General features: G+C 38.6%; 1 protein-coding gene across 6 annotated transcripts in view; it reads left to right on the top strand.

The window, feature by feature from the left end:
• The first annotated feature begins 2,639 nt into the window (after positions 1-2,639).
• Positions 2,640-15,225, top strand: part of HDHD2 (haloacid dehalogenase like hydrolase domain containing 2) — a 32,291-nt gene continuing 19,705 nt past the window's right edge. For 3 of the 6 annotated variants that reach the window (XR_008998338.1, XM_036918652.2, XM_057504157.1), the window contains exons 1-3: positions 2,640-2,780; positions 10,000-10,110; positions 12,561-12,769. Coding sequence is in view for 5 of the 6 variants with exons in the window: in XM_036918652.2 (XP_036774547.1) it covers positions 10,010-10,110; positions 12,561-12,769 (310 nt within the window). In the remaining variant the exon portion in view is untranslated. Of the gene's footprint in view, positions 2,781-2,815; positions 2,838-3,861; positions 3,994-8,384; positions 8,414-9,999; positions 10,111-12,560; positions 12,770-15,225 lie in introns of those variants that run through there. The other 3 variants (XM_036918654.2, XM_036918653.2, XM_036918655.2) reach the window with 3 other exon arrangements.

The raw sequence follows: 15,225 nt of genomic DNA, 5'->3' as shown, positions 1-15,225 counted from the left end.
TTGCTATACAGAAGTTTTTACTTTGACGTAGTCCTACTTGTTCATGTTTGCTTTTGTTTCCCTTGCCCAAGGATATGTGTCCAGGAAAAAAATTGTTTATGCTTATGTTCAAGAGATTTTTGCCTGTTTTCTGAGTTTTCTGGTTTCATGTCTTACATTCAGGTCTTTGATCCATTTTGAGTTTACTTTTCTTTATGGAGTTAGACAATAATCCAGTTTCATACTTTTGCTTATATCAAGTTTTCCCACACCAATTACTGAAGAGGCTATCCTTTCTCCATTGTATACTCATGGCTCCTTTATCATCTATTAATTGACCATATATGCATGGGTTTATGTCTGGGCTTTCTATTCTGTTCTGTTGATCAGTGGGCCTGTTCTTGTGCCAGCACCATACTGTTTGATTACTGTAACTTTGTAGTATAGCCTGAAGTCAAGGAGAGTAATCCCCCCAGCTTTGTTCTTTCTCAGGATTTATCTGGCTATTTGGGGTCTTTTGTGGATCCATATGCATTTTAAGATTATTTGCTTTAGTTCATTGACAAATGCTATTGGTATTTTCATAGGGATTGCACTGAATCTGTAAATTGCTTTGGGCAGGATGGTCATTTTGACGATATTAAATCTTCCTATCCATGAGGACAGGAAAGATTTCCATTTCTTTGTGTCTCTAATTTCTCTCATGAGCATCTTAGTTCTGAGTACAGGTCTTTCATCTCCTTGGTTAGATTTATTCTTAGGTATTGTGTTCTTTTTGATGTAACTGTAAATGGAATTGTTTTCCTGATTTCTGGTAGTTCATTGTTAGTATGTAGGGACACAACAGATTTCTGTGTATTTTGTATCCTGCAACTTTAATGAATCCAGTTATTCTGATAGTTTTTTGTTTGAGTCTTTAGGATTTTCTGTGTATAATGTCATGTCATCTACAAATAGTGACAGTTTAACTTCTTTCTTACCAATTTGGAAGCCTTTTATCTCTATCTTGTCCATATCACTAACCTTTGATTCTAGATGTACCTCAAAGATGGTCTCCTGAAGTAAAGTGTTTTTGTGAACTAAATCACTTTTTCATTGCCTTATAGTTTCAAAGTTACCAGCAATATAAAATTTTGATACTAATCAAAATGGAATTATTTTTTGCTAAAATTTCCTTGGCCCTCGATTGGTCATTAGATGTCAGATATTGTGAAAACATTATGTGCAAGCGCCTAGGACACAGTGGACAGTATCCAAGGATATTAGTGATCAAGATAAATTTATTATTACACATCACAGTGAATGACACCATCAGTTATATTACCTAATTGCTCAAGCCAGGAATCTAGTAATTATCTTGATATCTTCCTCTCCCATACCCTCAGTCTCATCTGTCTAAGCAGTTTATAATAAATCAATTAATTTCTAAAGGTCTTTTTGTGCTAGAGGCCTTTTGAATTTGCCTTCATTTCCACACGTTTTAGTTTAAGAATCTCTCTTGTAGCCATTGGAGTAGCTTCTTATCTGGTGTTACATACATCTTGGCACCTCTCCCATCCATTCTCCACACTGAAGCAAGAGTAAGCATTTAGTAACCATTAGAAAAATGAATGGCTTAATATACCCACTTGCTTAAAGTCCTTCTGTGGTATTTTAATCTGGTCAAAGATGCAGCTCATAGTTCCGGAGGGTAAACTAGGAATAGGTTCCTTTTCCTTCAATCAAGTAGGCTCTCACACAGAAAACAGACTTAACAAATATGAATAGGAGATAACCTCCAGACCCAGTGGGGAGGAAAAGCAGAGGGTACCTAGTCTAGCGGACAGAAAGGGTTCTGTCTCACAACATAGCAGACTGCAGCACCGGGCAGAGGGGATGTTGGATCTGTTCTAGCAGCTGAGAGTCCTCAGTCATGGGCACAACAGCAGTTTTGTCCAGAGAGTCCATATATGGTCCAGAATGTGTATCCTATTAGACTGCTCCAGAAAGTTTTTCAGTCGTTTCTATAGAGTGCGTATGATGACCATCTCTACACGCAAGGAGTTTATATGGATCAATGGGAGACAAGGGGGTGTCTCCCAACGTGTGTGGGATGGGAGAAGTGAGAGGTGATTCTACCTATCCCAAGATACTGCTCCCTTCGAGACAACAGCAAGTCCAGTGGTAGCTCTGAGAGAGAGAGGCAGGGTAGGAAATCTGACAGCATGTTTTCTGGAATGGTTGCTATAGAAAAAGAGGGACATTGCTGCCTGAGGTGATGGTTAACAAGGACAACAATTAATGACAGATGCTATTCAAGGAGCCAGTCAGGAAATGACATCACAGATTTGGGTATTTTAAGTATCAAGGAGACTTCTGAGTGCCTTTTGCCCTCGAGAACGGGCAAAAAGTGGTGGAGCTAAAGGGTGGCAGCAAAGAAAGTTACTTAATGATGGTTCAGCAATGGTGCTATGTAGTGGAAAAGAGCTGATGAGCAAAAGCAGAGGTTTTGTTTTTCCTCTTGCATGCTCCAGCAGGCTGAGCCCTTTAGGAAGTTCTCAGAAACAACCCGTTCTCCACGACGGTGATCAGGAATCAAGAGCTGAGCACCGCGCGGGTGTGTGAAACCGGGAAGGACCCGCGCGGATTGGAAGGATATGTGGGGGAAAGGCGGGACTTCCGGTGAGGCTCTGGGCGTTTCCGCTGCCAATCAGGCTGCTTCACCGGCGCGCTGGGCCCGCCGGGAGAACGCCGTGGGCACCACGGCTCTGCTGACTTTCCCGGTAGCGGGGTCTCTTCTGACGACGGCCTGCGAAGCGGGGGTGAGGAGCCGCTCTGGGACGGGCTACCGTCCGTCTGTCTGGACGCTGCATTTCTTTGTGAGAGGGCTCGGGGACATACCGGTTGCTTTCTAGGCCACCCTCCTCTGGGGTCCTGGGCCAACCCGCGCGCTCACTCGAGGAGGACTGTTCCACACCTCCAGACGGGGACCGCCCCCCGCGGCCCTACCACGCGTGCGCGGAGAGGGGCGTGCGCGGTTTTGTGTCGCCCAGGGTCGGATCGCGACTCCGGTGTGTTAGTCCTTACCCGGGATGTGCCGCCGGTCTGTATTTCGAAGCTGGCGTCTCTTCCGTTTGGTCTGGCCCTGGAACCTTCTTTGGGGCCGAGTGCAGTGACTAGACCTTAGGCCCCTTCCCAGGCAGATGAAGGGGATAGCATTTGAGTTAGTGCTGAAAGGCCCTTGTTCTTGGAATCCTTTGGGATTCATGAGTTTAGTTAATTCTGAAGTCTTCATTGAGCGATCAGTAGAACAGTGGAAAAGGCAACACAACCCCTTTGCTCACAGAGCCTTAACAATTTGGATAGAGTGATAAGTGTAACAATAGGAGCTCGCTGGGGGATCCTGGCCCAGCCCTGGGGTAATGGAAGGTGGATCAGAAATGCCTGAGGAAATGGTGCCTAGTTAAGACCCCAAAACTAAAGGAGTAGGCCAGGGGAAAGGATATAGGGAGCAGGGGTCTTACTGTTACGGAAAATACTGGAAAAATCGTGGACTGGATCACTGATGGAAAAACTAAGCGGCGCTCGAAGGTCTTGGAGTATTGAGGCTTTATTTCACACCAGCGGGCTTCTCTAGAGGGGAGAAATCTCCCAAAAGTCTGAGACCTGAACAAAGGCAAAGGGAGCAATATATATATCTTTCTGCTTCTTTATCTGTAACATTCCTACGTGCACAGCAAGCGAGCAGGCAAGGGGGAGGGAGTTTAGGGAGTGAACCTTGGGAACCGGTGCTTGGCAGAGCGGGAAACCAAGGGAGTGTTTTTTTGTTATTTGTGTTGAGGATGGGGAGAGACAGAGAGGAGCCACCCGGGCTAGATTGCTGTCCTCGTAAATCTTTCTCTATCAATGTAAGTCAGGGAGCAAAAATGGTTCCAGATGAAAGTCCTGCTACGAGGGAGATAAAGCATAGGACCAGTGGCCGGCTGCAGTGCTTTGAAGCTTTGGTATGGCGGTAGAGACAGGCGAGTTGGAAAGGTAAACTAGGGCCCTGAACAACAGTGTTCATTGCTTAGATGTTATCCTGAGGGCAGTGCAGAACCACTGGAAGTTTTTTAAGTGAGGAGGGACTAAATACCGTCACTTATTGAGTGCATACAGTGGTTCCGCTGGAAGCCTATAATGAAGAAGAGAGAATTCATATTCTCCAGGGGGTCTAGCAGGCATAACTGAAGAGCCCCAGCCACCCAGGGGAAAATTTTTATTGGAATCACTTGTTTTATCTTAAATCTTAATGCAAGTTTTGTATGATATGCCAAAATACTTATTTTAGTATAAAGTGTTTTCTCAAATTCTCATGATTTAAGGCGTTGCATTATATTTCTCCTGTGATTTTTGTAGCCCTTGGCACATTCATCATGTACCCCCCCCCCCCACCCCTCAAAGCACACACACACAACCCAGCGGTTCCATGTGTGGAACACTGCTCACAATACTTCACATGCATTACATTCTTTAATCATTAACCATTAGAGGTGGGTGTTATTCTTACTACTTTAGCAATGAAGAAACTGAGGCTGAGGTGAAGAAACACAGCTACTGAATTGAGATTCAAACCCAGGCATGTGGAGCTTCTTAGTTGTGCTTCACTGCTGCACTTTTGCATTTCAGGGAATGGATTTGGGGCTGGAAATAGAAGATTCGAGGCAGAGAGGACATTCAGGAAGTTGTTGAAATAAACTAGACGATAGGAGGTGATTTCAAAACTAAGATTTTGGTAATGAAAAGAAGTAAATTCAACACTGTAGAGGAATCAAAACTGTCATGATTTGACACTTAACTGGTCGCGAGGAGCAAGTGGGAGAGCCTGGTGGTATATGGAATGGCTGATGCTGCCATTCACTCATAAGGATTGTAGGAAGAAGAGCAGCCTTGAGGGTAGAAAGGACTTGTTGGACTGAGATGCCCTGTGATATTCAAAGCATGATGTCCTCAGTAGTACCCTTGAAGAGTTCCTTTTGGGATGAGAGAGAATTTACGTCTGTTCTTTGTATTGAATATGCACCATTCACTATCAGCTGTTTATGACTTTTTAAGGCATATCCATATAACTTGTTCAAACCGAGAGATGGTAGGACATGAACCCCAAATAAAAAATAGGGACCTCCTCTGAAGCCTTTATAGTTCTATAGTTAGTGATACTAATATTTTACAGTTATATTTTATCAAATGCCAACTTGTAGTTCAAGTAACATATAAAGATTCAGACAAGAAGAGAGATCATGGCAGACATGGACAAGGCATGTAGGGAAGCGAGCTGAAGAAGTATGTTTTGAGGTTTGCATGGGGAACCTCAGTTTTCTTTCAGGCGTTCATCAATCACTCTCAGATATGCAGTGCTCCAGAAGAGCATTTTGGAATTTAAAAGATATGTTCTATGGAACTGATAAGAGCAAAAATATTTTAAAATACTTTGGTAGTGTTAAGCCTATATGGATACTTTAATAGGGATTAAAATTATTAATATTTATCAAAAACCATTTGCCAGTGCTAGTTGGACAGTTTTTTTTAAAAAAGTACAATTCTTCTATTGTTTTTCCAGTCTTGTTTATATCTTGTTCTTTAATTACCTTCAGACTTAACATTTTTTATTAAATACAAGATGTCTCTCATAAAAGTTGGGTTTTGAGAGGAATTGCAGATTCCTCTGTATAATAACAAAAAGAATACTTTGTCTTCATTTTGCTTAGCCTTACCTTTTGGTGGTGCATTGTATTTTAAAGACTTTAACTGTTGCACATCCAAACCCAGTCTCTAGGAACAGTTTAGGCTTTTGATTAACAAGCTGTTTCCCCTCTCAGGCAAGTAATAATTGATGTTATTGTTGATGCAATCCTGCATTTCAAGGTCATGGCAAAGATCAGAAATAGAAAAACATGTGAGGACTATTAGTGAGGATTTTGCTGTTGAATCTTGATTAACCAGAGCTCTTAATTTTTTTTCCTCTGCACACTCCCTGCAAAACAAATAGAACTAGAGATTTATTTAAAAGACTACTTAGCAGTGAGGGTTGTTATACTGACTGCACAATAGTTGTTTGGGGTAATTTAGTTTATGTATGAGAAATGGACTGACTAAAATATAACGACTAATATTTATTGTGAAATATGTCATCTACACAAGAGTATATAAAATACATATATAAGTTTAAATAATTATAATAAAATATAAACCACCCATATACTCACTGTCTAGGTCAGAAAGACCTTAGAAGCCTCTTTGTGCTCCTCCTGGTTTACATCTCTTCCCTATGCCCTGGAGGAATCACTGTCCTGACTCTTGGGGTGGTCATTGCCTTCTTCTCTTAGCAGTGTTATCACCTGCATATGCATCCCTATTTCTCAATGCAGTCCTGTGAAACCATACTACATACATTCTTTTGTGACTTCCTTCTTTCACTCTATAGTAGGTTGCTGAGAATTATCAAGATGATGTATGTAACTCCAGTTCATACATTCCACTGTCATTTGTATTCTTCGCATGAATATGCCACAATTTATTTGCCCATTCTGCTATTGATAGACATTTGTATTGTGTCCAGTTTCTGGCTATTACCAACAGTGCCACTATCAACACTTTTGTTCACGGCTAAGGGTACATACAGTATGAGAGAATCTCTCAGTATGATGCCTGGGAGTGGAATTGCTGGTTATGGAGTATGGTGATTCCAAACAGGTTTCCAAAATGATTGTATGGTTTATTCTCTCACTAGCAGGAAATGGGAGTTCTGTTAAAAACCTTTGATATTTTCAGACTTTTAAACTTTTGCCAAAATGCTGGTTGTTGCAGTCATCTCCTTCTGCTTTAAATTTGCATTTCCCTGATTACCAATGAGTTGTTATCATCTTCATTGCTTATTTACTTTCAGGATCTTGAAGGTCCTTTCTAGCTGTAACATTGTTTTCCCTTAATTACAGTAATCCCCCTTATCCTTGGGATATATTATCCAGGACCCCCAGTGGATGCTTAAAACTGAAGATAGTATCAAACCCGATATAAACTATGTTTTTCCTGTTCTTACATACGTATGATAAAGTTTAATTTATAAATTAGAATGGCTAAAGGATATAAGAAAAATTATATCTTAATACATCAATACTAAACTATTAGGATAATTTAAAATACCATTTACTATAGCAGTGATTTAAGGATATGTCTACAAATTTATGCAAGACATTTGTGAAGATATCTCTAGAAGTCCATCTAAGAAAACTTAGGTAAATGGAGAGATGCACCATGTTGCTGTTTAGGCTGACTCAATATAAAAATGATTTCAGGATCCAACTAGTTCTCTATAAATACAACACAATTCTAGTTAGAATCCACAAAATTGGGTTAATGGTGTCAATTTGATCATTGGGTTAAGGTGGTGTCTGATAGGTTTCTTTATTGTGAAGGTGTCTTTTCTCCTTTGTAATAAATGGTGACTCTTAATTTGTGGGTGACTCTTTGAGCCTGGGTGAATATACTGTTTCCTAATAATTTTTATCCAATGGTTTTAGCATTCATTGATTCCTGCCTGGAATTGGGTGGTTGTAAAAAATTTTCCATTTCTAGCATTGCTACTACATCTATAAGTTGGCATTCTTCTGTAAAAGACTTTACCCTTCCCCATTCCTTTGAAATATTTTTAGTATTAGCATGGACTCATAGTTTTGTTTTTTTAATTCAATGTGTTATTCATTCCTATTATTTTTCATTTTGGTGCTCAAATTGCCCCAGATTTGGCCAGTGGGAACCTCTTCAAGCTAGGTACTGTGTCCTTTTGTCCTGTGTCCCCATTTGTAATCTGGTAAAATAGCTGCACTGATGACTGTTGGAGTATTGTTGCTTCTTGATCCTTTTAATTGGTAGGGCTAAGAAATACATAACATATATTTAAATCATGAATTCGTAATAACGCCTCCAATTCCAAACCAGCATTCAGGGTTTTCCTCTCCCTATTCCATGTTTACAGCTCTTTCTCCCATATGAGAACCCTGATTTTTTTAAACATCAACAGTATATTTGCTCATTTGTTCAATCCTACAACAGAATAGTAGTTAGGGAGTCATACCACTACCCTTACCAGTAACAAACCTACTATGTAAAGTTCAAGATTTCCTTGCAGTTCATTTTGTCTTTTGAGTATATCCTGTAGAAGGACTAGAGTCAGTACTTGGTGCAAAAGTTGTCCTAGGTTAACTTCCTTCTGTTTATATTTCATTTCAGGACTGGCTGAATTTAAAATTGAATATATAAGCCATTAACATGGTACAAAGTCAAGATAAAGCATGGGCAAGTTAGTAACTCCTCAGTGCTTCATTTTCTTCGTGTGTGGGTTTGCTGAGACGTTTTTGTGAAGTGGTAAAGACTGCAGAGCACTTAGCATGGGGCAAAACCACAGCAGCCAATAAATGTGAGCTGCTGTTCCTTTTCTTCTTCCTCCATGGATTCCTGCTAGTTGCTTCTCTTGCCCCTTGCTTTTCCTGGTCTCTCAATCTAGGCCATACCTGGGTGTGGAGGGAGGTACCTGTTAATAGTGATGAGTGGGAAGGAAGAGGGTACATCTGTCTATGTTCCTATTATGTGCTTATCACTGCTGGGCATTCTCCTTAAATTCTGAACGCTCACTGCCCTGCAAGGTGTATACTGTTATTCTTCACCTTCTACAGATGAAGAAATGGAGGCTTAGGATGATAAATGCACTTGTGCAGGGTCACTCAGCTAACCCTTGACCTTGGACCTATCTGACCCTCGCCACCTGGCTCTGCTTCCCTCATCTTCTGTAGCTCACTAGGGACCCCAGGTTCTAGCTTGCTGAGGGAAAACCACTGCTCAGGTTTGAGGAGCACGTTTAGAGAACAGAGCAGGCCTTGGGCCCTCTTGGTTGATGGGCTCCCCGAGTCCAGCTTCCTGAGCACCATCTCTCTGCCTCCCTGCCTGTGTTTCCCTCCATAGCCCAGACCAAGCGGACAGCTCTGTTTTATGGGAAAATGCAGTTCTCTCCACTGTGGCCACTTGGATATCCACTGCCCTTGCTAGCTAATTAGCAGCCAGCACTTGCCAGAAACTGACTACAGCTCTGGGGTTCACTCTAGGTTTATTTTTTATATTTACACCTTGTGGGCAGAGAGGGCTGACTTGGAGTGGGAACAGGGAAACAGGAGGAGCAAAGGAGCTGAAAGCTAGAAGCTGGGAGGGAATTCAGGGGCCATCTTTGTCATGCCTCTGCCTCTTGACAGGATGAAATCTAAGGAAGAACAAGATTTATAGAAACTAAAAAATGAAAAGAATGGTATTTTTAAAAACTAAAAATGAAATCCGATCTTTTTCTCTTTAGCTTCCATACTGTTCTTACCCCCTTCGTTATTATCTTTAAACTATACAGTCTACTGTATAGATGATATAGCATGTGATAAATTTTAAAGGGAAAATATGCAAAAAGAAAAGTGGACATTGTAAGTTAAGGAAGATCTCTCCTGGGTAAAATTACTGCATAACTTGAAATTTCCTTCTCAGTGACCTAAACATTCTGGCAGCACCTTGGCCACATATGCCGTTTCAGGGTATAATATAGTGGAGATGCGCAGTTAGAACATTTTGATTGTATGTAAGCAAAGATGGAAAAGATTTTGCCAGTAATTTAGGACTTCCATCCAGCCATTCTTCAGAGTATATTTTCTTATATTTAAAGATATATGAATAAATTATTCCATCAAACAGTTACTTTAAGAAACCTGAAACTAAATAGTAATTTCTCTTTTAGTATTTCCTTCCTATGATTTTAATTCAAGATATTTTTTAAACAAACCAATATAAAAGTTTTAGAAAAAATAAAATTTTGGATTTTTTATTTTAAAAAACACATTTTTTCCAGAAGAGAAGCAGCTTAACACTAAGCAGTATCTTTCTGGATATGAATGATATTTTTGAAGGCTTACCAGTTTTTAATTGTCCATTGTTTCCTAAACTGTATTTTTAATTTCATTTGCTCTCTCCTAGGGAATGAAGGATGGCAGCACGCCGTGCATTAAAAGCTGTTTTGGTAGATCTCAATGGCACACTTCACATTGAAGATGCAGCTGTGCCAGGCGCGCAGGAAGCTCTTAAAAGGCAAGCTATCCTCCAGGTTCAGCTGACAAATATGTTTATAAGTGCCATTTTACCAAGGCAGATCATTAGCTAAATGGATGGCCTTAAGATGGCATTTCACCAGCTTACCATACATACAGGAACTGCTTTGGGTTTAGCTGGAAGATGTATGCATTGTAATATCCTCCAAACACTGTTCTTTAAGCCTTTATTAGGTTTGGCCTTTTGATCTAGTCTTTTTGTTCTTTGCATGTTTCTTTTTTTCTAAGTCAGTAATGTAAATTTGGGAATGAAAATTCAAGCTTCTAAAATGTAGAATACCTAGCATTGGAAAAATCAGAAATGAATCCTAGAATCACAAAATCAAACACACACATACACAACAGCATAGCTCTGCCTGCTCCCACTTCACCCAAGATCTAGCATTGAGTGTGCAGCAGGGACTAGAAATTTTAGAATTATTTCCATCAAGTAAACTTAATGCTTTTGAAGGTTAGAGACTGCCTTTTTTTTCTGATATATCAACCACCGTACATGACACAAGTACTTGACATAGTAAAAGCTTGGTAAAGTGAACTGAATGTGAATGTTTGCTTCTGAGTGTCCTGAGAAAACACACATCAGACAACAGAACCAGTAATGTTACTAAGCACCTTTATCCTAAAATAATTGCTGATTCTCAAAATGAGCAACACTTAGCATTTGGTGCCGATCATTTTCCAGTCTTAAAATATTCTTAGTATGCTGTTCAAAAAATCTAGTGACTAATATCACAGTGCCAGGTGTTAGAGTAAAAAACTGACACAAACTTTGCACTCTCAGAGAGCTTACTTTCCACTTGGTGAACCAACAAATATGAAGAGAGTTGTACATCTGGTAGCATCAGTTGGAAGCTATTGATTTAGTTAGGAGTCATAATGTTCATCTTATAGGTGGACAACATGTTGTTTAAAACCAAAATTGGTTGCAGAATTGGACTCTCTTTTGATTCCTTGACATGGTCTCTCAGTTAGGCTTTCTAGGGAGAAGGATGTCTGTTGATCAGTCTGCTCTTCTCTTGGTCAAGGACTTTACTGCTTTAAGGATGAACTTCCTGTTCTGGATTGAAAGAAAAACATTATTTTTGATTGAATGAATGACATCTCTAAGCAGTGCTGTAAACTATGAGCCTGCCCTGCCAGTCTGGAGGGGCAGGAGCCCACAAGTTGTTCTCTTACTGACACTGATGGGTTTCCTTCTCAGAGAAATCTCTATACTGTCACTTCTGGTTTTTGTTTCTATAGAAACAAACAGACTAAGGGAGATTGAAGGGCTAGTAAAAAGAAAAGTTTTTTTAAAAATCCTTATTAAAAATGATGTAGTTATTTCAGTACTTGTTCACATTTAGGTTAATACTTATTATTAAATATCAGTTCTTCTGAGAGGTGAACCTCCAAATTTATGTTTTTCAGAAAAACTACAACACAGATATATTGATAATCATGACTGCAGCAAACTTTAATCATGCAGGTTTATATAATGTTTTTGGGTGAATACTTAAAATCCCATGATTTTTTTACTTGCTTGTTTTAAATTGTGTTTAGTATTTTTATGCCTTATGTCCAGTTGGGGCAGCATAAAATAAAAGGCAAGGATATTAATATAAAATGTTGAATTGTAGCTAAATTAAAATTATTTTTAGATTTTGGATTAAAATACTGTAGGACGAAGAATATAATTTCCACTTTTAAAGAAAGTTAGATTATCATGAATTCTTTCTCTGATACCTGATTGCCAGTTTAGGTTATAAAAACAGATCATGGAATCAAAACAATTTTGTATGGAGTACATTTTCCTCTACAAATGGAATGTTTCTTTGAGCTGTATAGGTGGTTTGTGTTTATAAACACATTAGGGCTTAGTCAGTCTCTAATTGGCTAAGAAGGAAGAAGAACAACATCCTCAGGTATAGCCCCTGTTCTCTTAATATAGGAGATCAGACCCTGTACCAGGACGTTGAAGTTACTTCAGCTCTACTCTACCTAGCTGTATAGGACTGAGCAAGTCTCCTGATTCTAGACCTCAGTTTTCTCATCTTTAATAGGAGATGGTTATTTACAGTAGTACATAATCTCTGAGATACCTTTCCCCTTTCATATTCTCTGAGTACAGTGTTACTAAGCTTGATTTTTTTTTCACTTCTTTATGAAAATCCTGCAGTAAAATTCAGCTGAAGTATAGAAGGCTCTCAGAAAGGTAGATGTAGCTTTTACAGTTTGACTTTGCAGCCTTTTGAGATGAAGCAGTCCACAGGGTGTGGGGAATTGGTAGGCAATTCTGGGTAGATGACAAAAAGCTTACTGGCCATAAAAACATTTACTTGGTGACTTACTCTTCATTTTCATATCTTTGGCAAGTGCTACCAAATTATAAGGTTTTATGGGGCTAGGATGTAAAAGCGGCCTGCTGACATCTGAATTTTACTTTTCCAGGTTACGTGGTACTTCTGTAAAGGTTAGGTTTGTGACCAATACAACCAAAGAAAGCAAGCGAGACCTATTGGAAAGGTTGAAGAAATTAGAGTTTGATATCTCTGAAGATGAAATCTTCACTTCTCTGACTGCAGCCAGAAATTTAGTAGAGCAGAAAGAAGTCCGACCCATGCTGCTAGTTGATGATCGGGCTCTACCTGATTTCAGAGGTAGGGGAAATTTGGAAAAATTTAAAAATTGGCTCTTCATATCTGCTTATAAATAATAAATGGAAAAAAAAAACTTTTCAAAAAAAAATAAGTCATTCTTAAAACTGGATGTTTAGAAGTGCTTTTTCAGATATCCTCCTATTATTATTGAAATGGTCAACAGTTTGGATCTAAATTGGTGTTTCTCAAACCTATTTTGACCACACTCCACAATAAGTGAAACACATTACATAGTAACCCAGTACATGTGTGTGTGTGCTTATGTTAAACAATACTCTCACTGTAGGAAATGAACTCTATTTTCTGTTTGGTTTATTTAATATTTGATGCTTCTTAGAACCCTCTATATCAGTTTCACTATCTACTAAGATCATGACCCACAGTTGATAAAACACAGCGTAAAACTGTGTTGTGTGTTATGATCCTAATCCAGGAGCCACTGCATTAATTTGATTAAATGAAATAAACCAGTATTTACCTGTTTTAAAAATAGATGTCATTCTGTATAGTGTGAGGTGTTTGCAATGACCCCAAAATATTTTCAATCAAGAGAAAATAAAACTGTTTTCTCTTTGGGAAAAATAATAGACTGGAAAAATATTCTAGTTTTATGAAGCTTTGCCATATTGCTTCATTTTATAGATGATGCTCAGAGTGAAGTGACACAACATAGAAAAATGTGTATCAGCAGTTATTGTAATACCATGTGATGGCCCTACAAATAAGAATTAGGCAAGTTCAGCATGGTTAGTTAGGCAGAACCTCAAAACTGGTACTCTCAGGAAGTAGTTTGTTATCTGGTTGTTCATTATGGCCTTATTTGTAATAACAAAAGATGGAAACAACCCAAATGTTAATTGGGAGGTACCAATTAATTAAACTATGGTATGTTCACAAAACAATGCTTTGTAGCTGAAAAATAAGTAATGAGAAATTCTATCTCCTGATAGTGATCATAGGATATATTAAAGTAAAGCGTAGAAGCCTTACACATTTTCTGTTTAAGAAAATGAGAGGGAAATGGGTATATATGTATTTGTCATATTTGTGAAAGGAAGCTAATGGAAGAAATGAAAAACTAATAAAAATGAATTATTTAAAGGGAGTGGGAAGGAGGAGAAGAGGGATTAGGAGAGACTTCTCTGAAAGTTCCTTGTTACATAGTTTTGACTTTGGAACCATGTAAATATTTTACATTTAAAAGACTATTAATAAGTAAAAAAAAACAGCCCCTGAAAACTAAAAACAAATTGGAACACATGAACTTGACTCTATATCAGATTGGTGACACAGTCATTCACAGAAAATAATTACCTCAAGTGACTTTGAAATACAGTATTTTGACTGTTCATTCATAGTGGATGAAATCTAAGGATAAAAGAACTGCAAAGTTCTTAACTCCATTTAGCAGTCTTAGTGTTATTAGTAATGTTGTTGTTATATTAAAGTGCTAGATATGGGATGAAGTGAAATAGTAATTATGCTAGTTGTTAGCACCCAAAATTTTAAGTGTAAGTGAAAAGAGACACAAGTATAAAAATCAAATGAGCTGTGTACTATTAAATATTGAATTAAAAATGTCATCATCAATTCCCCTGTTCTCTTAGAAAATACATATGATAGAGATCTCCACTGGAAAGGCCTAGAAGCAGTGACAACCCAGTGCTCAGACTGGTATCTACTACTGTTCCCCACATTAATTCCTTGGAGAAATGGCAGATTCCAGATCTGGGCAGGCATTGTATGAGTCTGAGATAACTAATTGTCTTAGCAAGGAAACTGTTGAAGATGAATAAGAGCATGTGTGAAGGACACTAAAGCCAATTTGAAGGGATAATTTGAGCATCAGAAAGAATAATGATTGCAATGACTACAACACATCATGTATATAAAAAGCTGTGAATTCAGAATGATGCTCGGCCCCACATGGCCACTACTGAAGGCTGTTAGGGCAGTAACTTATTCTGAAAGTAGGTAAATGAAGGGAGTGAAACAAACACTTATCCTGCCTTTCCTATTTGACCTGTATTTTAGAGTAACTAAATATTTGATGAGGGTATGTTCTTTATAGAAGAATTCTAGCTAGTAAATGCAAAAGAAATGACAGAATTAGAAAATCACTCATTTGGCAAACCCCAATGAAATAAGCACCAGGATCAATAAATTTTAAATACATTAGGTGAAGAGCTGAAGGAAAACTTCAGAGTGGAGGGATCAGGCTGATACCACTAGAACCCATTGATCAGTTTTAATATCACTAGAAACAGAACAACTAGAAGTCTTGTACTTAATGGTATGATATAATAGGAAATTCATAGCAATGCCTATGAAATAATCATGCCTAATAATAGCACGTGAACCTGTGAAGCCTCTTGATATATTTATCAGTTTACAGGAAATATGGAGGTAAAAGAACAAATTAAATAATATTACAAGTGGTCAGCCAAGTCCAGAAT

The sequence above is a fragment of the Manis pentadactyla genome, chromosome 6 (genome assembly GCF_030020395.1).
Source record: "Manis pentadactyla isolate mManPen7 chromosome 6, mManPen7.hap1, whole genome shotgun sequence".
NCBI lineage: Eukaryota > Metazoa > Chordata > Mammalia > Pholidota > Manidae > Manis > Manis pentadactyla.
Note: the sequence above shows the minus strand (reverse complement) of the source record. Positions and strands in the feature narration are given on the sequence as shown.